Raw genomic sequence first — 22525 nt, 5'->3', positions numbered from 1 at the left:
ACAAGGAACAGCACAGTCTCATACGCTGGTATCTAACACACTGTTCCAAAGCAAAATTAGTTTGCAAAAGCTTTACAAATGATTAGCCTTCCTTGCAAACAAAATAATCTAAAGTAAATGGGGCATCCTGCTGAATTGATTTACCCTAAATGCCTATTCTAAGTTTTAAATAAATGTTCTATTTTTGCAGCTTTAACCTACTTTGCTAGCTTGTGCAATTATTTACATAATTCAATGAATAATAATGGCTGCATTGTAACAGAGACAGGTATAATTGGGACATTATCAGGGCACCTTCTGCTTCTTTGTGAGTCATAGTTTTTAGAAGGATGTAGCTACTTCAGATGGACTAAGATGAAAAATAGTTCCTGAAACATTTGCACCTTCTTTTGATGACTGGATAGATGAAGATGGTCCTCTGTTTTCCACACTGCTCTGTGACCTTTCTGTTTTTGGAATGCTAACTTGGTGATAAGACTCATTGGATGATTTTAGATGATGCAAATGCACATTGTGTTTTCTGTGCTGGGATGCATGCTGGTAAACAGGAGTTAGACAATAGGCAATCATATTTCCCCTGCCACACTGTGGTGGAAGGTCTTTGTTCTTAGGTGGCTGGTGGCAACTTCCTTCATTACTGTAAAGACTTCCAGCTTCGTGGATAGGATAACCTTGAAGAGAAATAATGCACTTAAGCTTTTGAAATCTACATGCCTAAATGGTTTCCACCAAATTTCTAAAATATTATCAGGAAATAAATACATATAATAAACATCATAGTAATCTATTTCCAGAAATGTTAAGGGGTAGCAACATCAGCAAAATAAGCAAAAACGTTTCTTTGGTGTTCTTGCAAATTATGACATTGCCTAGGTTCAATCATATGCTTCCAAACTATTCAGAAGCATTGCCTTTCATAGGGTTTTTTTTTTGTCTTTTTACCTTTTCAAAAAAATATCATGACTTACTTATTAACCAAGTGCTATTCAGTCCAATGCTGTTGCCAAGCAGCATTACACTGTGCCAAAGAAGGAAATATACCATGAATGAATGCATCATCCAGTACTAAATTCATGAGCCTCGAGCAATTCAAGCACAGATACTATTCAGCAGCAGAAAGCACCAACAGTAAACATCTGGGGGAAATTGTTCCATACAGGTTAGTTTTGCGCATACCATGTCAGGAATGAACCTCACTCCTAAACCAAGGCATGTGGAATATGATCTCAGTCTTTCAAATTTACTGCTAATGCGCACTATAAAATTTGCAACAAGCCAAAAAAACCTTTCCCCTGGAATTCGTAAGATGTAACATGTATTGGAAACCTATATGAGTATGTTATTTTTTTTTAATCAAGCCTGTAGCACCAAAATGATGGGAGATATTTCTGTATCTGCTATATGATCCCTTCTGTTTCTCCATCCAAATCACACCTTTTTCACTCAAAAATCTAATCAGCTGGGACAAAAACTCCCAGTGCATAAATATTCTCAAGTTGTAAATCATGTTTCCCTTATTTCCCCAATCTTCACCTTTGAAAAGAATTGGCAAAATGCCACAATTTCTCTTTCAAAAAAAATGAAAAATATGAGTATCCATATAAATATGTCCTTAAAATGCTATATTACAATCCTAACCAGATGTATCCCCTGCCTCAAATTGGAAAATGCTATAGCAAACCCATCTTTATTCTTTTAATAATTAATAAGATAATGCATGATTTATTTAGGGGCACTTTTACTAAGCAGTGCTAAAAAGTGGCCAGCGCTATCATTAGCACGAGGCTTTCCCATGCACTAAGGCCACTTTTAGTGCAACTGTAAAATGGCCACATTTCCCATGTTTTTCAATTAATAGCTGCGCGCTAATTTCCCCATTAGCACATGGCCATCAACGCATTAATCGGTTGGTGCACGGCAATGTAGCTGCACTAACCAATTAGGGCCAGATTCTATATATGGCACCTGAAAAATCCACACAGAAAACATTTCCACCTAAGTATAGTCTATAAGCAGTGCCTAGATTTAGACATGGTATATAGAATACACATAGTTGATATCCTAGTGCCTAGAGCTATACACCTCCCTTTATACCGATGAAAACATGGTGGAAATCCCGCCATATAGATTTAGGTACAGTGGGCCATATTCTGTAACAGTGTGAATAAATTTTGGAATGCCCACAAAATGCCTATTTCCCCACCTTTAACCATGCTCCTTTTTGCCTGCGCGCATTAGAATTTAGGCACAGTGCTCTACAGACTACGCTTAGAGAGTTATGCGCGTAAATTCTAATTATTGTCAATTTGTGCTCATTATTGCTTGTTAAGTGCTGTTAACAGTGCTGATTAGCATGTTAAGCCAATTAAGTTACACATATTATTATAGAATATGCTTGGATTTCGGCACGGAATGCTAGTCATGTTATATAGAATCCGGGGGTTTGCGCAGAACACGCCTATTCTCTGCCCCAAAAAACTACCCCAGCACCAAAAAAAAGTATTTTTTTAGCATGTGGGAAGCACACGCAGATGGCAAAACCACCGCAAGATGCCTGAGCATGCTCCCACAATAGTTGTTTTTAACCTGTGGTAAGCATGTGTTAGTACTTACCACAGCTTAGTAAAAGAGTCCCTTAATAAGGTTTTTAATTACCTATCACTATATCATTGCACACAAGTGAATTGTTATTTTATATTGTGGTTTAAGTAATGACTTAATATAACTTCATGATTATACATTGATGTGGACAAACAAAACAGCAGATCAAGATAAACGTTGTGAGTTGTGAGTTGCTTGGTTGATCGTTATACAACAGTTGTGGTCACCTTGCTGGTTTTTATTATATGTCCTTTTTGTTTGATGTGTATAAATCGTATTTCCAGTTGGAACATTGTTTCTGCACAGTCAATAATTTAGCCCCTGACACAGCCCTTTTGGGCGAAATATGGCCTGTGTCGGGCAATATTCTGGTATATGATATCAATAAAATCTTCACATTTATCTTGATCTGCTGTTTTGTTTATCCACATTGGAGTTTGCAGATCGATTGCCTTGCTGTTTTTTTGGGACCCTGATTATACATTGATTACATATTACATGTTATTATTGTAACTTGTGATGGATTATTGCTAGAATAGCACGTAATAAATTAGATTAAATACATACATATATACATGTACAGACTGATAGAGGGCTAGAGGGAGGACTGTACTGATGGGTACAGGCAGACACTGTAGCCAGAGTGACACAAATATGCAATAAAACATATATCATTATCAACTGGTCATTTTGAACCAACAAGGAAAGCTTAATTGTTTCAATCCATTTTAGGTATATACTAACCATGGATGTTCAAAAGATTGACTTTTTACTGAAGAAACAATAGTTAGTTTGAATTAATTACCCTAAAATAGCTTGAAAGAATTTACCAAACTAATGCAAATGTTAAATAAGCAGAGCAGATAATCACATCAGAAAGCAGTGCAAATATGTGAAATATGAGTGTGGTCTAGCCATACTATTTTCAAATATCATTGAAGATAGACAACAGATTTTTTTTTGGGTGGGGGGGAGGGAATAGTGTGGCTAGACAACACTCCAATTTCCCACATCTGTATTGCTTTCTACCAGTCTTTTCAGAGCTCCTAATTACACTTTGAGCATTGCCAGTTGAAACATGTTTTATTTTTTGCATGTATGTTATTCTATAGAAAGTATATATGTGGCTGTATCCATCAGTCCAATCAGCCCTCTAAAACATACACTCCACCCAATATTCAAAGTGATTTAAATGATCAGGAGAGGCTCCAGCCTGCTCAAATCGCTCATGGCCATCCAGTCACTTATATTCAGTGACACTTCAGTGAGCAGTGCCAGCTCTGACTGGTCATCAAGAAAGTAGGCAGGTCAGGGGTTGTACATGGGGTTGGGGAGGATCCAGCAGTTCTGCAGGTGTCAGTTGTATTCAGTGCTGGTACCCACATAGTTAAGTGAGTAAATTTAGCACAGCTCAAAAGCCGGGCACCTTCATAAAGAGAAAAAAGTGTAGAGCCACTTTGAACCCCCCCCACCCCCTCCCCCCACCACACACACACACACACTCAGGTCCTAATTCTCCTTCCCCTCCAAGGCAATACCAAGCCTCCCACCCTTTTCCCCTGAACAAACAAAACACCCTTACCCCCTTTCACCCCTTCTCCATGCAGGATAGGTACACACACCCTCCCCTGGCTTACGTGAAATCCCTGGTGGTCCAGCGGGGGCAACTGGGACAGGAATGAAGCCCACTCGCTCCTGCCTCTTATGGCTGCCTCAGAAAAATGACTGCCACAATAGGGGGCAGGAACAAGTGGACTTTGCTGCAAAATTGCTTGCAAAACTAGACCAAGCTTTTAAACATTATGATTTTTGGTGGTCTACTGGTTTGGAGTCACAGTAAGTTAGACTTCTGCTGCATATTAGATTTCTGCTGCATCTAGACTAGCTTGATAAATATTATTCAGCTTTTCAAAGCATTTCTATTTATTGAATAGTATTACTTCTTGCTCCCTTTTATCTCTAGGTTAGCAAAGCACAGAGCAAGCAGAGTAAAAAATAAACAGTTACCCCCCCCCCCCCCCGCACTCAAATTTCACAGAGGGCAGCCAGTAGAGGCAGTGAGGTAAACAGACTGCTTCCATCTGGCACCGCCAGGGCCAATGACCCTGGTGTGTTTTGCCCACAGGAAGCAACATCAGAGAGGATGGAGGCGGCAGTGGAGAGGCTCTGGAGGTACTGGCCAGAGCAGTCTGTTTACTTTGCTGAATCTGCCAGCTCTCTGCTGTGGGTTTTGAGGTCCCCAGGGAGCTGAGGGGGTTAGAGAGATGCCAGGACCTGCAGAGGAGGGGGCAGAGAATTAGAGGGATACCAGACCTGTTAGGAAAAGGGAGAGAGGTGGATAGGGAAATGTCCTTGCTCTGTGTCTTGGTCATTTTTATCCTCAAGTAGGAAAGAGTGCCATTTCATATCAATATTGCTTTCTTGGTATGAGTGAGACATGTTTTGATAGTATACCCACGTGCTACCTATATATTTCTATATAAAACCTCCATTGCTTTGTCATTTGAAGTACTGAGGAACTATAAGTGCATGGTACCCTTATGGGATGCATCACAAAGAACTACTTTCTTTCTATGTCTATCCGCTGGTCGACGGATATAACACACAAGTGGACTGATCTGTTGGGACTAAAGAAAAGTAAATTATCAGCTAAGACATAATTTTTCCTTTTTTTCTTTCTGCTCATCATGCCTACTTAGCTGACCTTTGCCAGATGAGATGCAATTTACAGGGGAAAATATGCTCCTGGGAGGGTTTTTTCCCCCCACTGTGAGTTCTTCACGGGACCCCCTGGGACCAGAGATGCCATTCTTCCCTGAATTTATGTTATTGCTAGCTTTGCTTCTCAAAATATCTCACAGAACTCAGGGCTTTGCAGCATGCATCAGTTCTTCTGCTGTGACAGAAACTGGAGGGTCTTCCAAGAGACTCTGTTTGGGGACCCCTAGATGACCACCTGCATGGGAGGGTTTGAGGTAGAAGGTAGAGAGTAAGACCTGGGGAAGAAAAGGTCAGAGATGATGCTGGACCAAAGGGGAGGGAAAAGAGAGAGAGAGATTCTGGAGCTCAAGGTAAATGAAGGGAGGAGAGTGAGAGAGACTGGACCCTGGGGGGGGGGGGGGGAAGTCACTGAAGCAGTGGAAGGAGAGAGTGATGCCTGTCTGTGGAGGGGGAGAGAGGGAGAGACTCAGGCGTCCTTTTACTAAGGTGCGCTAACAGATTGAGCACGCTCTAACAATTAGTGTGTGCTGAATGATAAGGCACCCATAGGAATATAATGGGTGTTGTCATTTAGTGTGCGCTAATCGTTAGCATGCATTAAATCTGTTAGTGCGCCTTAGTAAAATGACCCCTCAGGGCCCTAGGTGGGGAGTGTGGAAGAACTGGAAGACAGAGGCAACAAGCTGTATAAGCAGAAGGACAGGGACACAGAGAAGAGATGCTAGCCACAGGGGAGGGATAGGGACACTGAGAGGGCAGATGCTGAACATGCGAGGTGGATAGGGAAAGGAGTGAAAGATGGATAATGGACATAGAGAGAAAAGAAATGTGAAAGTAATGGAGGATCTTGGAAAGAGTGGAGAAAAACAGAAAAGGTAGAAAAAATATTTTTTCCTGAATTTATTAATTGTAATATGTCAGCTTTAGGAAATGTGCATCTCTGATACTTTGCATTTTAGTGTCTATTTCTATTACTATGACAGGTTTTCTATGTAGGTCTGCAATGTGTTTACTTTTTGCAGGGTTTGTTTACTGGAACTTTGAATGGGTTTCTCCTCCATCCCCTCCCCTCCTCCCGGTTCCCCACTACCTTTGGAAGGGGTAGCTCATCTTAATCTTTCCAACCCAGGTCCACTCAGTCCTACCTATGCCACTGTTCAGCATTAACAAGAAGAGTTTATCCCTAGCTCTGATATTTGATAAATGAGGCTCAATCTTTTATTATGTGCTCATGTTTATTTAGTTTTAAATTTGCTCACACCTTTTTCAGTAGTAGCTCAAGATGACTTACATTTTATTTTATTTGTATTTATTTATTTATTTGGATTTATTACATTCAGGTACACTGGGTATTTTTCTATCCCTGGAGGGCTCACAAGTCACTTAACCCTCCATTACCTGAGGCAATGGAGGGTTAAGTGACTTGCCCAAAATCACAAGGAGCAGCAATACCACCTTTGTTTAGATTTATGTTATCCTGCTGTATCCAGCTGTCTGCAGTTTGAAGACTAAAAAATATATAAAATGAGAATAAGTGCACTTACCACCTGGCTTTTGACTGCTCTGTTCAGGTTGTTTCTTGAAGCCCTCACCACTAAAGTCAGAATCACTGTCATTAAAGTCACTGTCACCTTTCCCGCTGTCCTTCATGCTGAATTCATCTGGATTGGAACTGCTATGGGATAAACAAGAAGATAAATGATAACCCCTATTCTATATCAAAGACTGAATAAACTATGCATTATTAAAAAGAAACAGTAGCATAAATAATGGCATTACCTAAAGGTCAAGGATGATTTGCCTTCTTGCCAGTCGGATACTGGATGTAATGGAACTGAAGCTGAATTCTGTTAATGGAAACAAAAATAAATATGCTATTCTGCATCTCAAACATAGGGGCCCTTTTGCATTAAGCACTAACGCACTATCCACTACAGCGGGTCTTGTTTACACGTCTCATGGTATGGTAGTGTTGTGTTCGGCATGCACTACTCACACGCAAAAAAATAGAGAATATTTTTTAGCACTTAATTGACTTAACAAGCCATTCAGTGTTTTTAACAGAACTTAGCAAGCAATAATGGCAATAATTAGAATTTAGCTAAGCGTATTCTGTAATGCACAGCATCTAAATTCGAATGCATGGAGCCAAAAGGGGGCATGGTTATGGGTGGGGAAATAGGTGGGCATTCCAAAATTTACCCGCACTGTTAGGTCCTCTGTGCCTAAATCTATGTGCTGTTAATTATGCCACATTTCCCTTGGTGTAAATGGATGCACATAGTTCTAGGAACTGTGATGTCAACTAGCATATTCTATATACCACGCCTATATCTAGATGCTGCTTATAGAATACGCTTGCACAGAAATTTATTCTATGCCAATTTTTCAGGCATCATATATAGAATGTAATCCCGTGTGTCCAGCGCTAATCGGTTAGCACAGTTGCATCGCTGTGCACTGATTAGCACATGGTTAATGCAAGAGCCCTTAACACCTTGTAAATAGGTGGGGTAAAGGCTTCTGTGCTAATAGCCACAAGTTAATGGAAAAATTAGCCTGTGGCCATTAATACAAAAAATGGGAAATGCAGCCACAGGCCACTTTTTAGTGCAGCTTAGTAGAAAGGCCCCACAGTGAACTTTCAGTGCTTTTCAAATGTTTAACATAGGCAAAGCAATGAAGAAAATGTTAACCAGCAGGTCCTTAATGATATAGATTACAAGAAAAGAAACAGAATGGCCTGTTCTATCTTGAATGCACTTTTATAAGTTCTCCAGCGGTAAGGTGGCTATGGCACACGCTGAAACATGGCGCATTTGTAAAATTACATTCAAGAACTTTACCTTGGAATTTGAACGCCTGACTCCCTCTTGCTGCATGTAGAAACACACAGATTCTTTGCTGTCTGAATGGGAAGTTTCGTTGCAGTCTTCCGATTCTGTGTTGATGGAGAGTTGGCAGGAGTCTGGCTGAGATCCAGTTCCAGTGGAGCTGTCAGATTCCGAGAAGACTGGGCTTTTCAACAACATGCTACCTTTGCACCTCTCGGGCTGCTCAGAATCCCGCTCAAAATCACTGGATTTCCTCCAGTATGTGGAAGCCACAATAATGATAGCAAAAACGAGTAAACCGCAGCCTCCAGCTAACACAGCAATAAAGATAATAGAAAAGTTCCAGTCCTGCTGATGTCCCTCAGTGGACTCTATGACCACAATGTGTTCACTAGATGGAGCTGTTTCCGTAAGAATAAAATTAATAGTTGCAGTGCAGGACAGGAATGGCCTGCCATGATCAGAAACTGCAATCACAACTGCCAAAGAGTGTGAAAAGTCTTCACCCAGCCTTCTTCGTAGGGAAAGTTCACCTGTTACTTTGTTGATGGCAAATAGCCTGTGGTTATCCTGTAAGATAGCGTAGGATAAGTCCGAGTTCACCCCTTCATCTGCGTCTTTGGCTTTTATCTGGGTTATGAGATAGTTGGTTGGGGCTCTAATTGGTAACAGCATGTCAGCAGATTGGTTTCTTAGAGGAGGAAATGTGAATACAGGAGCGTTGTCATTTTGATCTACAATTGTAATCTTAACCAGCGCACGGCTTGAGAGCTGAGGGGATCCTCCGTCACTCGCTTGGATTTCCAGCTCCAGCTGTTTCAGACCTTCATAATCAAAAGAATTCCGGGCATGCAAGGCTCCCGTATCTAGATCTATAAAAACTAAACTGGAGGCAGGAGAACCTATCACCTCTGCCTCCAGTAGCCGATAATTAACTTTACCGTTGTGTCCCAGGTCTGGATCTCTGGCCACCACGGTTGTGATATAAGCTCCTGGGGCGTTATTCTCCAGCACGGACACTTCATAGACGGCCCTGGTGAAAAGGGGAGCGTTATCATTCTCGTCGCTCACCCGGATGGTGTAGTGCCGGATGGTTTTGAAAGGAGGGGAACCTAAGTCTTCGGCCACCACGGTGAGATTGTACTCGGGGATCTTCTCCCTGTCCAGGGCAGTGCTGGTGACGATCATGTAGCTGTCCTCGTAGGCTTGCTGCAGCTTGAAGTGCTCGTGGCCGTGTAGAGTGCAGCGCACTTGGCCGCTGGGTCCCGAGTCGCTGTCCGAGGTGCTGATCAGCGCCACGAAGCTGTCGGCGGCCGCTGCCTCCGTAATATAAGCCACCCCAGCACTGATTGAGGTCAGCGGGGTGATACTGATGGCCGGCGCGTTGTCATTCACGTCCTTTATGTGCACAATGACCTTGCAGGTGGCGGTCAGATAGCTGACACCCAGATCCTGAGCCTGCACGTCCAACTCATAGGTTTCTTTCACTTCAAAGTCCAACGGACCGGTCAGAGTCAGGCGGCCGGACTTGGGGTCAATTTGAAAGACCTGGCGCACCTCAGGAGACACCTGGGGACTGAGGTCATAAATGATGTCTCCGTTCATCCCTTCATCGGGATCCACTGCATTGAGATCGAGTAAAAGAAATCCGAGAGGGGAATCTTCCGTAAGATCCACAGTGTATGAGTTCTGATCAAACATCGGGCTGTTATCATTAACGTCCAGCACTCGGACGCTGATCACTGCGCTGCCGGACCGAGCCGGGCTCCCTCCATCTTTAGCCACCATCTCTATTGTGTAGGCGGCTTGGGTTTCTCTGTCCAGGTCTTTCATCAGCACCAGATCGGCATATATCACCCCATCTGCCCTCGTCTGCACTTCCAGACTAAAATGACTATTGGCAGAAATCTGGAAGCTCTGGATAGAGTTTAAACCTACATCTTCGTCCACAGCGACTTCTAAAGGGATGCGAGTGCCCAGAACAGCATTTTCCCACACATCAAGGGAAATTTCTGCTCTGGGGAAATGCGGGGAATTGTCATTGATGTCTCTCACCTCCACCTCCACATGAAGCAGTTTGAACTGATCCTTGGAGAAAGTGACCACATCGAAGGCCAAGACACAGTGCAAGGACTGACTGCAGATTTCCTCCCGGTCTATGCGCTCCCCGATGCTGAGCTGCCCGTCACTTTCTCTCACACGGATCAGCGGGTTGTTCTGCTGCTTCATCGGGCGGAAACTGCTGGTTGGCCTATCTGCAGAATTAAAGAGCAGGTCCTCGGACAGCACTCCGATCACCGTGCCGGGAGCATCTTCTTCGTAGGTGTAATATCTGCTAATTTCACCAAGTGATGATGAAACTAAGAGATTCAGGAATATCAGAAAAGAAGGCAAGACTCCAACTCCGTCCGGAAGGGTAAAATTCCAAATCATGCCCTTTCTTCTACTGCTCATATTTGCTGATTTTCAATACAGCAGCAAAATATTTCGCAATTATAATCTGACTCTCCAAAAAGCATCCAAGCAATCAGCTCTCTAAGTCCTTTGCTGACTTAAATTTTTTGTCTTTAACTTTCCCTTGGTGGATAAACCTCAAACTGTTGCTGTCGCTCACTCGCCAGAGGGTTATATCTGTAAAGAAGCTTGATCCCTGACCAATCCCTTTATCCCTGAACACAAATGGTCAAACAGACCGAACAAATGAGATTGTAACTCGAGAGAGATCAGCAGGAGGTCTACAAAGATATCCACAATTTTAAACTGGCATATTTCTTTATACACATACAAACAACAAAAAGTACACTCCTGAGAAAGTTTGTGAGCCCTAAGCATCATGCTGAGAATCACAAATTCTTACCACGATACTCGTTTAATTGAAACCATCTTTCCTTTTGCAGGAGAAAAACAATTTTGTGTTTCTTGAAACACAATACATAGAGAGGAACAATAAGACTAATCCAAGATCGTTGTGAAAAAGAGTTAGTCCTTAGTTTCCTAGCTAATTACGTTTATTGACATCTTTCCATACAACCCTTAATTAAGAAAATCAGAGCAGTTTTCAAATTAATAAAAGAGTAGTTCTTGCTCATTTATCTGAACAGGAAATTTGGGACTCAATTCATCTACTGCCCAACAGGTAGCAAATGATTTAGAAGAGTTAGATGTCATTTAAACAAATAAATCATAGTACCCATATAAGTAGTGGTTTTAGAGAAGGTGCTACTTCCACATATATGCCAGTGGAGGAGGTATGTCCTGGGTGAAGCTTGGTGCACCTTCAATGTATACATACATACATTCTGTATTCCAGAATAGCAATATATCCTGGATAATTCACCTGAAGGCATTTCACTAATCACTCTTTTGAACCTGGGCTGAGAGCTTAAAGAGGGAATTATGCACACCTGTCTGGGATTAAAAATCGCTTTCAGTGGTCAGAAATTAAAATTTTGCAGGGCAGATCCTTAATCAATTCCCCATAGATATGTAGGTTTCTGAAATAAATCACTGCATATATGGGTAAATGGTGCTACTTACGTTTGCAAAGCCTTGAATGATGCTGCTCTTCTTTGAGCATTCTCTTATGCAAAATGATTTCTGGTGTGCATCGTGCCAAATGCATATGCTTTTACATGAACATAAATATTCATTTTCAAATCTAGACATCGTATTTAAAATTATCTTCATAGTCTATTACACATGGAAAAATCTGAAGACTACAATCTCCCTGATATTAAAACTCTGTGATCAGCATTGCTTTAAAACAGCAAATGCAGTGTTTAATCTTATACCCAGATATTTATTATTTAATTTATTTGTGGTATTTGATAGACGACCTTTTGAAATTGAAATAAAACTATTGTAGTTTACAGGTCATGGGTAATAAACATCATTTATTTATTTATTTATTTATTTATTTATTTATCAATGTATTTATACCCCCATATTATCCCCACAAACATAGAGAAAAACACACATGATGTGTGCCCGCTGAATATCCAGGTATAAAGTGGCTTCGAGAAGTTATCCAGGTACTACTGACAGTCAGCACCAGTACCCACATAATTATCTGGACAACGTAGGGCACAGTCATTGTTAACATAGAAGAAGTAAGTAGGACAGCTGGGATAACTACCAGCTCCATCTTGCCTTCACCCTGGATTTCTTCAGCATTATCCAGATAGTGCTGTGGTGGTCGTTAAAAACATTTCAGTTGTATTATCTAGATAATGCCACTAAAGATCAGTGGCTGGTCCCAGTATGCAGCATTTATCTGGGTAGAAACCACTCTTACCTGGATAACTCCCACTGAGAATTGCTCAATAGTGCATATTATATATGGATATTGCACACTAGTGAAGAATAGTGCTCACTATTGCACAAAAATGCACATTATGCATAGGATCCAACATGGTGGGTGCTAGTGGGTTCTGAGTACCCCCAATATTGAGCAGCCTCCTTCACTGTGTCCAGGGAGGAACAATTTGTACTGCTGATACCTATGCTGTTAAGCAATAATGCACACTATTTGATAACATGGGCAAATTATGGAGCAAGGGGCATACTATTTGCGCACTAGGATGCACTATTGATGATATTGTCCTGAAACAAAAAAAAAAGATCCCAAACAAAACAAAAATCCCATAAACTATATGTAAACCTAAATAAACATTTTTGGTCTATACACCCCTATTCAACATTAGCTTCCCTTTCCTGTCCTGAGACTGTGCTGTATTTGGAAAGATCGCTTTTTACATAGATTACATATGTAAATTTCTTTTTGGAACCCATCAAAATATAAGACTAATTTCCAAAGAATTGGGTTTTATCCTATGACAAAACAGGCAAAAATTTAGAAAACAAACAAAGGTTGGATCAATATTCATCTGAAGCCATCAGGATATTTTATAAAATACCAGCCACTTTTTAAAAATATATATACAACTAGGACTGGAATAGTTAGCAGAGTCAGGCCTACCACTGAGTGACTGTTTTTTGCATATGGCCCTGCTTTTCAACCTGTCTTTCAGCCCCTACTCAATTATGCAAATGAGGCCCCACAATGAGCCTCATGGCTTCATATCCCTCTGAATCTCTCTCAAGCTATCTCAGGCAGAGCAATTTGTGGCTGGCACTATCCTTGTAGGGAGTAATTCTATAAGAGTGTGCCTATGTGCCTGAAGGTTATCTATGTGGTACCTAGTCTATAAAGTAAAGTAAGTGCCTACTCTCCTTTATGCAATACCTACCAATAATATAAGCACATGCACTTTTGCCAGCCATAGAGCTGGCTTAAGTGTTTGCACCTAAATGCTAGAGATATGCATATCCTATATAATAATTTCCACCTCCAACGTTCTGAAGCTGACTCCCGTGGCACTGAAGGGTTCATAGGGTCCATTCGGTTCGTGCTGCTGTAACCATCTGTCTCACTGTCCCAGTGGCGTACCAAGGGGGGGTGGTGGGGGCGGTCCGCCCCGGGTGCACGCCGCTGGGGGGGTGCCGCACGCCGGTCAGCATCCTTGGTTTCCATGCTCGCTCTGCCCTGGAACAGGTCCGGGGCAGAGGGAGCATGGAAACCAACAACGCTGACCGGCGCAAGGCACCCCCCTAGGGGCGTGCACCCGGGGGGGTTCTTTCACCGGGGGGGTGTCCCTTCGCCGGGGGGGCGCGCTGCATGGGAGGGCACTGCACCTGGGGGGCGGGGCGCATCAGTGATCCGCCCCGGGTGTCAGCGCCCCTCGGAATGCCACTGCACTGTCCCACCCTCGCGTCATAACATTATGACTTCGAGGGCTGAACACTGAGAGAGAAGGGGATGCAGCATAGTTGCCAGGCAGAGCAACACAATGTCAAACATGAGGGTGTCGTCGTCCCTCCCTTCCTCCCTCCCTCCCTTCCAGTTCCAGGCCTCCTCCCTCCGATGTTTAACAGTCATCTTCACTTACCAAGTCCGGGTTACGGCGGCCGCCAGCAGCAGTAAAACGCGTGCAGCCTCGGCCCTTTTCTCTCTCTCAGCTGTGGTACCGCCTTTGCAGAAACAGGAAATGATGGTGGGACCACAGCTGAGAGAGAGAAAAGGGCCGAGCATGCACGCCTTTTACCGCTGCTGGTGGCCGCCTTAACCACAACCAGATAAGTCAAGATAGAACTGGGAGGAGGACCCTGAAATTGGGAGGGAGGGGATGACCCTGGAACTCGAAGGGAGGGAGGGGACGATCCTGGAACTCGGAGGGAGAGAGGGGATGACCCTGGAACTCGGAGGGAGGGACGGAGGGGGGAATGACCCTGGAACTCGGGGGGGGACCCTGGAACTCAGGGGGAACTCGGAGGGAGGGGGACGACCCTGGAACTCGGAGGGAGGGAGGGGCACCCTGGAACTGGGAGGGAGGGAGGGAGGGACGACCCTGGAACTGGGAGGGAGGGAGGGGGACAACCCTGGAACTGGGAGGGAGGGAGGGGGGTGCCCCTGGCACGCACTCTCAATCTCACACACACACTCTTTCTCTCACAGACACACTCACACCCAGTCTCACTCTCTCTGTCACATGCACACACTCGCACATTCACTCTCTCTCTCACACAGTCACTCTCACACACACTTTCTCAAACATACACACTCCGAGGAAAAACTTGCTAGTGCCCGTTTCATTTCTTTCAGAAACGGGCCTTTTTTACTAGTAACTTATAACAGTCTACAAATTACATGTGTAAGCATGAGTCATGCCCATGCTCCACCCGGATTCCACTTATCGGTATGCTCAACTGTCAAATATGCACTATGTATAATCCCCCTAATTCTATAAAAGTTGCCAAAAATTGTGTGCACAAATTTGGGCATTTGCCCAATTTGCACATGCAATTTAATTGAATAATGAGCTAAATAGTGTTGATAACTTTTTAACAAACAATTATTGGCACTAATTAGATTTAATTGGATTTTACGCATGAGTAAAAAAAAATGGGGCATGGAAATGGGAGGGTCATGGGTGGAATGGGGGCACTCCTAGCATTTATGTGCATTGTTATAGAACAAGGGGGATATGCACCCAATTTAGGCAAATACGTTTGCACCATGTTTCAGTTGATGCAAATGGTTGCGCCTAAAGTTAGGCAGGAGTCCCAGGTGTAAGTAATATTCTATAAACTATGTCTAAATGTAAGCATGGCTTATAGAATAGCACTTTTTTGGTGCTGATTTTTTTCAGCAAAATATATCAAATTCACCCCAATATGTGCATATATGCGGGCATTTAGGTGGAAGTTTGGCATTTGCATGTATATGTGTACATATATATGCATATATGCCATAATGGTAATCATGTATGTGTATAATCAGTTCATAAATGAAAGCACCCAATTTAGAGAATTACTCCCATAGTGCTTTGAATATCGACATCTAGAAGAGTTATATGTATACCAGCAACTGGAAAACATAGAAATCCTTTAAACAATGGACCTCAGTTCAACTAGAGAAGAATGTTTAATTCTTGTAAGCACTGACAATCAATTGTAATTTCCATTTATGCCCTTCCCTCTGAAGTTTGAAAGCATTCTACCTTACAATATGAATTAAAGGCTCAGTTTTGCAATAATTTTGTTTTTAAAAAAAACTGCAAATAGTTTTATAATATGGTTTAAACAAATTACATATTCCAAGTCCTAGTATTTTGCACTATGTACCTGTATAGGGATCCATGTAAGAGAAAGCAAAAGAATGAATGATATGTTTAAATCGCAACAATATTTTCCTTCACAGGTCATTGCGGTGTATAGCTATATGGGCACATTGCAAGTAAAGTGCAATTCGGCAAGCTTTTCAATCCAGCATCTGTCACAATACAGTTAAAACAGATGATCCTCTCCTGTACAAGTCTATCAAATTATGGTTTTAAGCAAAAATCACAGAGTAGAAATTAGACAATGGTCATCCTAAAAAAAAAAAAAAGAAGAAGAAGAGTCCTAGCAAAATGTAGCAATCTCTGTATTTATTCAGTTCAGATAAAGACTTGACTCAGATCTATGTTTCAATGCCTGCCTAAGGAGTCATATAATCTACACATAAACACATCAAAATAATATTATCTATAAATATATATATACATATATATATATATATATACACACACACACATACATACATACATACATACATAAAAGATATGTATATCCTATATAATAAAATGCACCTCCAACATTCTGAAGCTGACTGCATGGCTGAGGCATTCCTGCTCTCTGTATCCATCTCCTGAATTGACATCACGTACTTCTGGGTCCGTCACAAGCAGAAGTGACCAACCACACGAGGTTTCTCGGCTTCACAATGTTGGAGGTGCATTCTATTAAATAGGATTGGTCAGTTCCTTGAAGCACAGCCAGAGCTCAGCGTCCTGCACAGTAACACTCAGACACCAGAGGGAGAGGGGTGGTATCTCTGTCACACACACACTTTCTCTCACTCTCACACACTGTCTCTCACACACTCTGTCTCACACTGTATCACATTCACTCTGTGTCACACAGTCACTCACACACTCTCTTGGTCTCATACACTGTCTCACAGAGAGTCTGTCTCACACACACACTCTCTCTCTCTCTCTCGCACACACTGTATCTGTGTGAAACACACACACACTCTCTCTCTCTCTCTCTCTCTCACACTGTGTCTCACATATGCACTTGCACACACTCTCATTCTCACATACACACTCGCACCCAGACTCACTCTCTCACACACACACACACTCGCACATTCACTCTCTCTCTCACAAGTCACTCTCACATACATTCTCTCAAACATACACACTCCGAGGAAAACTTTGCTAGCGCCCGTTACATTTGTGTCAGAAACGGGCCTTTTTTTACTAGTAAATACATAAATCATTCTCATTTAATAGCAGAACAGTCAATGTTATAATAACATTGACTGTTCTGCTATTAAATGAGAATGATTTATGTATTTATATAGATATCTTTTATGTATGTATGTGTGCATGTGATTCTTTGGGGGGGGGGGGATTTTTCTTATGTGGAAGAAATGTTTTGAGCTTTAAGGTGGGGGATTTTGTGTACTCATTCCAAAGTGAAGAGGAATGGAAGAGTTTAGATCTAATTAGAAGTCAAAAGTTAGACATCCCAGGAGGTCGGCTCCTTCAGGGACATTAACACATCTGCCCAAATGCTGTCTAGGCAATAAACTGCTAAGTGCTAATAGTCCTTAATGTGTGAAATCTTAAGCCACATGCACATTTCAATTTTCCAGGTACTATAGAGCTTTTGTCAAAATGTAATTGTAAAAGTCCTATTTGCACAGCAGGAAAATAATGCTACAATAATAGTGCATTTTAGGAAAAGGGCACATGTAATAAGGAATACACTTGGATAGGTTTGGGAATTCTAACCCACAAACAATTCAGATACAATAAGAAAATCATCAGGAAGAGAAAGAGAAACAAGCCAATGCAATTTTAAGAGTATTTGCAATTCTCAGCTGGAAGGGCTACAGAATGGGGGCCATCCCTTATAAGGGAGCCATAGTGCTATACAGTGCTTCAATCTTTGAGGCTTTTCCAGCTCTTAACAGAATGTTTCTTTCTTTCTTTCTAGCTTTCAGAAAGTTGCCTTTGTTTTTCCCGATTACAGTGTGATACTGCAGTACTTTTCTCATGACTGGTACAAAATGACTACTAAACAACTTTAAAAAAAAGGTCTAGCATTGTTCATTTCTTTTTTATGTTTCTAATAACAATAAAAATAATTTGACATTTCAAAATAAAATCTAGCACCTCCGCTGGGTTTCTAGCTGAATCTGAACTGGTGTATGTTTAATTATAGCAACATTCAGCAGTATCAGTTTAAATGAAGCACCTTCAAGTAATAGTCTTTGAAAGGACCAGCTCAAAATATTTGGGAGAAGCTACTAGTGGGACCCTTCTTCATTCCTCCCTCCCCATATTACTGGGACTACTTGAGTGGAATTTACAACAATGAGGCTTAATTTACATCCACCAGTGATTTTTTTTTCCTGTTTCAGAGATTCCCAAATCTGTCCCAGGAACCCACAGTCAGTGGTGCTTTTTAGGATGTCCATGATAAATATGGATACAACATAATAAATTATCACTTAACACTATTTGAATCTTTATTACAACCTTCAAAACCATTTCAATAATTAGTATAATAAATAATCTGACTACAGAAGAGATTCCAACTACAAATCCACCATAATGTAATGCTTTCAAAAATTGTCCATATCATTGACTCACAAAGCACAAGTTCCTGGATGATCCAAAGACGCAATTCAGCAAGTCATGTCAATGAGAAAAATCCAAAATATTAATGAAAAATTCCAACTTGAGTGAAATGTTCATTCTAATTTCAAAGACCATCAACCAATGGGTGTTGACAGCTACCAATCAGTGACGCTATAGTTGAACCAAACCAACTTGCTTGAAGAAAATCAGCACCCAATGAAACATGAATGCTTGAATAGAGACACTAGTGCTCAAATTGAGCTCCCCATCACATCAGCAAATATGCAACCAACTGTCCAGGCCTGACAAGACATCATGTTTCACCCCTAGGTTTTATTAAGAGCCAGAACTACAACAAAAAAAAAAAAGAGAAAAGAAAATACACACTGATTCAAGCACTGCTTCTTAAAATGCAATACTTAACCCCCGTAATAAACTATAACACCAATTTCTAAAAAGCTTACCTTATAGAATTTCACAAAACTACTTAGACCACACTATGAAGGAGTATACCGGTGAGAAGTGCGCCCACCCACTGCATAAAACTGATTCATCCTCCTGGAAATGAACTGCTCATATCCCCCCTCTAATCAAACCAAAGCCCAATCAACTTTCTTGTTTAGCCCTGCCAGTTCTATTGTGTTCTACATAAAAATTATTCTCTGTTCCTTTAACAATAACACCTATGACATATCCCCACCCCTTACTGACTGCACTTGCAATAGCACTACAAACAACAAATCTTCAGGTCTGTGACTCGCCGTTAACCAATGAGCAACCAGAGGCACCTCAACATGCTGCAGGCACAAGTTGTTCAAATATTGAGCAATCCTATGTTTTATAGGATGCACCATCTGCCCTATGTACAATTTGTAACAAGGGTATATGATGCCATAAACCACATGCTTGGTGATGCAGTCAGTGTTAGATCGAAAATAAAATTGTCTTTGGGTGTGGGTAAACAATACCACAGAGGTCTCCATGCATAAGCAGGTGAAAGCTTGGCTCTTCAACCAAGCCTTTAACGGAAGAAGTAACTAACTTGTTAGTCTCACTCCCACACACAAGGATTGACTTGGGCTGCACATACTGCAGCGGGACATGTTTATCCACTCCTATCCTAGCTGAGATAATATTTAACCATCTCTCTGACCTCATGTGCAACTTTCTTCAAATCAATCACCTTACTTTCTAATTCTTCCTACTTTCTTATTCATCTATATGTTACAACTTTGCCTTACCCTTCACTACCAATTATAATGTTCTAGTACATATTGTGTTGTCATTGCAAGTAGTATACCATACCATACTTTGTATTGTTGTTTGAATATTTTTACTGCTCTAATTGCCTCCTGCTCATGTTTGATCTATTCTTACTGTACACCGCTTTGAGTGAATTCCTTCAAAAAGGCGGTAAATAAATCCTAATAAATAAATAGATGACAATAAATACACTTGCCACACCTATGATGGCCTGTCTTTTTCGAGACCAAAGGACACATGTCCCTATTTCTACCAAACATTTCCCTTTGCGGCTCTTCCAGCTCTTAACAGAATGTGTCTTTCTTTCTAGCTTTTAGAAGCTGCCTTTGTTTTTCCCAATTATAGTGCGATACTGCAGTACTTTTCTCATTACTGGTACTAAATGACTACTAAACACCAACTTTAAAAAAAGATCTAGTACTGTTCATTTCTTTGTTATAAATAATTTGGAAAAAAAAAAAAAAAAAGATCTAGCAGCTCCGCTGGGTATCTAGCTGAATCTAAACTGGCGAGTGTTTAATTATAACACCATGCAGCAGTATCAGTTCAAATTAAGCACCTCCAAGCAACAGTCTTTGAAAGGACCCTTATAGCATGGGGATCCAACTCAGAATATTTGGGAGAAGCTACAACTGGGACCCTTCTTCATTCCCTCCCCCCCCCCCCCCCCCCCCCCCCCCCCCCCCAATATTACTGGGACTACTCGAGTGGAATTTACAACAATGAGGCTCGACTTACATCTACCTGTGATTTTTTTTCCTGTTTCAGAGATTCCCAAATCTGTCCTAGGAACCCATAGTCAGTTGTATTTTCAGGATGTCCACAATAAATATGGATGAGATAAATTTGCATACATTGGAATCCAAGGTCTGGCTATTCAAATGCAAATATGTGGATAACGGCATCCATTATGCCCTTGCTGAGGCTATCTATTACATTTTAACTGCTGAAAATCCTTCCAGGCCATTTCCATACTATCCAAATAGTGCCAAGTAGAGGCTAACCAAATTTCAGTTTCAGTTTCAGTGCTGAAACGGTTTGAAATTCAGATACGGCCATGTTTCGGTTTTGGCCAAAAATGCCAGTGTATTTTCAGCTGAAACTAAAAAATCCCTTCTCCTCCAACCAAAAATGCCATCCTTAGGCCCTCCCTGGGCCTACCTTAGAAGCTCTAGTGGACTAGTGACCTAGTCACAGCAAAAGCGATCCCCAGTCGCTTCTGCTCATGCTGGCTCCACATTTAAAATGTAGTGCCAGTGCTTACCTGGCGGCAATCATGCAGTGCCACGTGCTGCTTACTTACTGCCAGGTTAGCATGGGAGCCCTTACTGCCATCTGAATGGGTGGTGGTAAGTGCTCCCCCCCCCAGAAATGGCCGCGTGGCAAGTGGTTTCACTTACAACATGGCCATTTCTTTTCCAGAAATAAAAACAGCCTTTTACCCGCTGCGGTAAAAGGAGGTCTCAACATGCGTCAAAAACACTAGCACAGGCCCCCTTTTACCACAGCTTAATAAAAGGACCTCTGTATGAGGCAAAATTGAGAACAGCAAATTAAAACTTAATAATAGGACTACCATAAAACAATATCAAAAATATACACATTTAACAGCACTGAAATTCAAATAACAGAGATATAATGCAATGTCAGCATAATATTTATTTATTTATTTATTTATTTATTTATTTATTTGTTATATTTGTATCCCACATTTTCCCACCTATTTGCAGGCTCAATGTGGCTTATATAGTACCATAATGGCATTTGCCAGTTCCGGTATGAACAATTACAAGGTGGTATTGTGGTAGAATAAGGTACAAGTCTGGTATATGCGTGGGTGAACTTAGAGAGGAAGAGGAAAAGTTAGGATGTGTCCATTACTTGTTTTGGTTTTGTTAAGTCACAGGTAACCAAGTTTTTATGTTCGCTTGGTGGGATAAGCCTTACTGAACAGGTTTGTTTTTAGTGCTTTCCTGAAATTTAGGTGGTCGAGCGTGGTTTTTACTGCTTTTGGCAATACGTTCCATAGTTGTGTGGTTAGGTAGGAAAAGCTGGATGCATAGGTTGATTTGTATTTGAGTCCTTTGCTGCTTGGGTAGTGGAGGTTTAGGTATGATCGTGCTGATTTTGTGGTGTTTCTGGTTAGCAGATCTATGAGGTCTGTCGCCGTAGATAATTTTATGGACCGTTGTGCAGATTTTGAAAGCTATACATTCTTTGATTGGGAGCCAGTGTAGTTTTTCTTGAAGGGGTTTGGCGCTTTCAAAACGTGATTTTCCATATATAAGCCTGGCTGCTGTGTTTTGGGCGGTCACTAATGAAACATCTAATAAGTGCACATTAGAACATTCAAATAACATATATATAATGATAATGCTTTTCTACAACACAGCTTACCATGTAGCCAAGGGGTCTAGTGCAGATATATAGATGGGGACAAGATGGGTAGTACATAGTCAATTGGGATAATTAGATGGATGGCTAAACTCAAGGCAAGTTCTTTGTACAGTTAAACAAGATATAAGGAACTGACCCAAGTTACAGTGTGTGTAGCAAGCTAGTCCAGGTGCAGAGTGGTGTATAGTCAATCACCCTTTGTATTAAAGGCTTGGAGAAGAGTCATGCTTCAGCCAGGTTTTCGCCTGGCATTTAAACTGCACATTCTTAAAACTGAAACCGCGGCTATTTGTCCCTAGACAAAAGACATCAGACAATATACAACAGAAATCTTCTCTTCTTTTTTCAAGACATGCTAAACATTTCCAGGTCATTTTATTTTCTAGTCTGTGAGTCAGTCTGACATTTGGGCATCCAGTATCCAGAGGATTGTTTTTTTAAAGCTCCTGGACTTCT

General features: G+C 41.5%; 1 protein-coding gene across 1 annotated transcript; it reads right to left on the bottom strand.

Moving 5' to 3' along the window:
* Positions 1 to 321: 321 nt before the first annotated feature.
* LOC115469620 (protocadherin-8-like) lies at positions 322 to 10589 on the bottom strand. The gene is made up of 4 exons (XM_030202414.1): positions 8169 to 10589; positions 7102 to 7169; positions 6867 to 6997; positions 322 to 671 (listed from the first exon to the last, which is right to left on the bottom strand). The coding sequence occupies exons 1-4, from the start codon at positions 10587 to 10589 to the stop codon at positions 322 to 324; spliced, it is 2970 nt and encodes a 989-aa protein (XP_030058274.1).
* Positions 10590 to 22525: the final 11936 nt, after the last annotated feature.

Source organism: Microcaecilia unicolor, chromosome 4 (genome assembly GCF_901765095.1).
Source record: "Microcaecilia unicolor chromosome 4, aMicUni1.1, whole genome shotgun sequence".
Lineage (NCBI taxonomy): Eukaryota > Metazoa > Chordata > Amphibia > Gymnophiona > Siphonopidae > Microcaecilia > Microcaecilia unicolor.
Note: the sequence above shows the minus strand (reverse complement) of the source record. Positions and strands in the feature narration are given on the sequence as shown.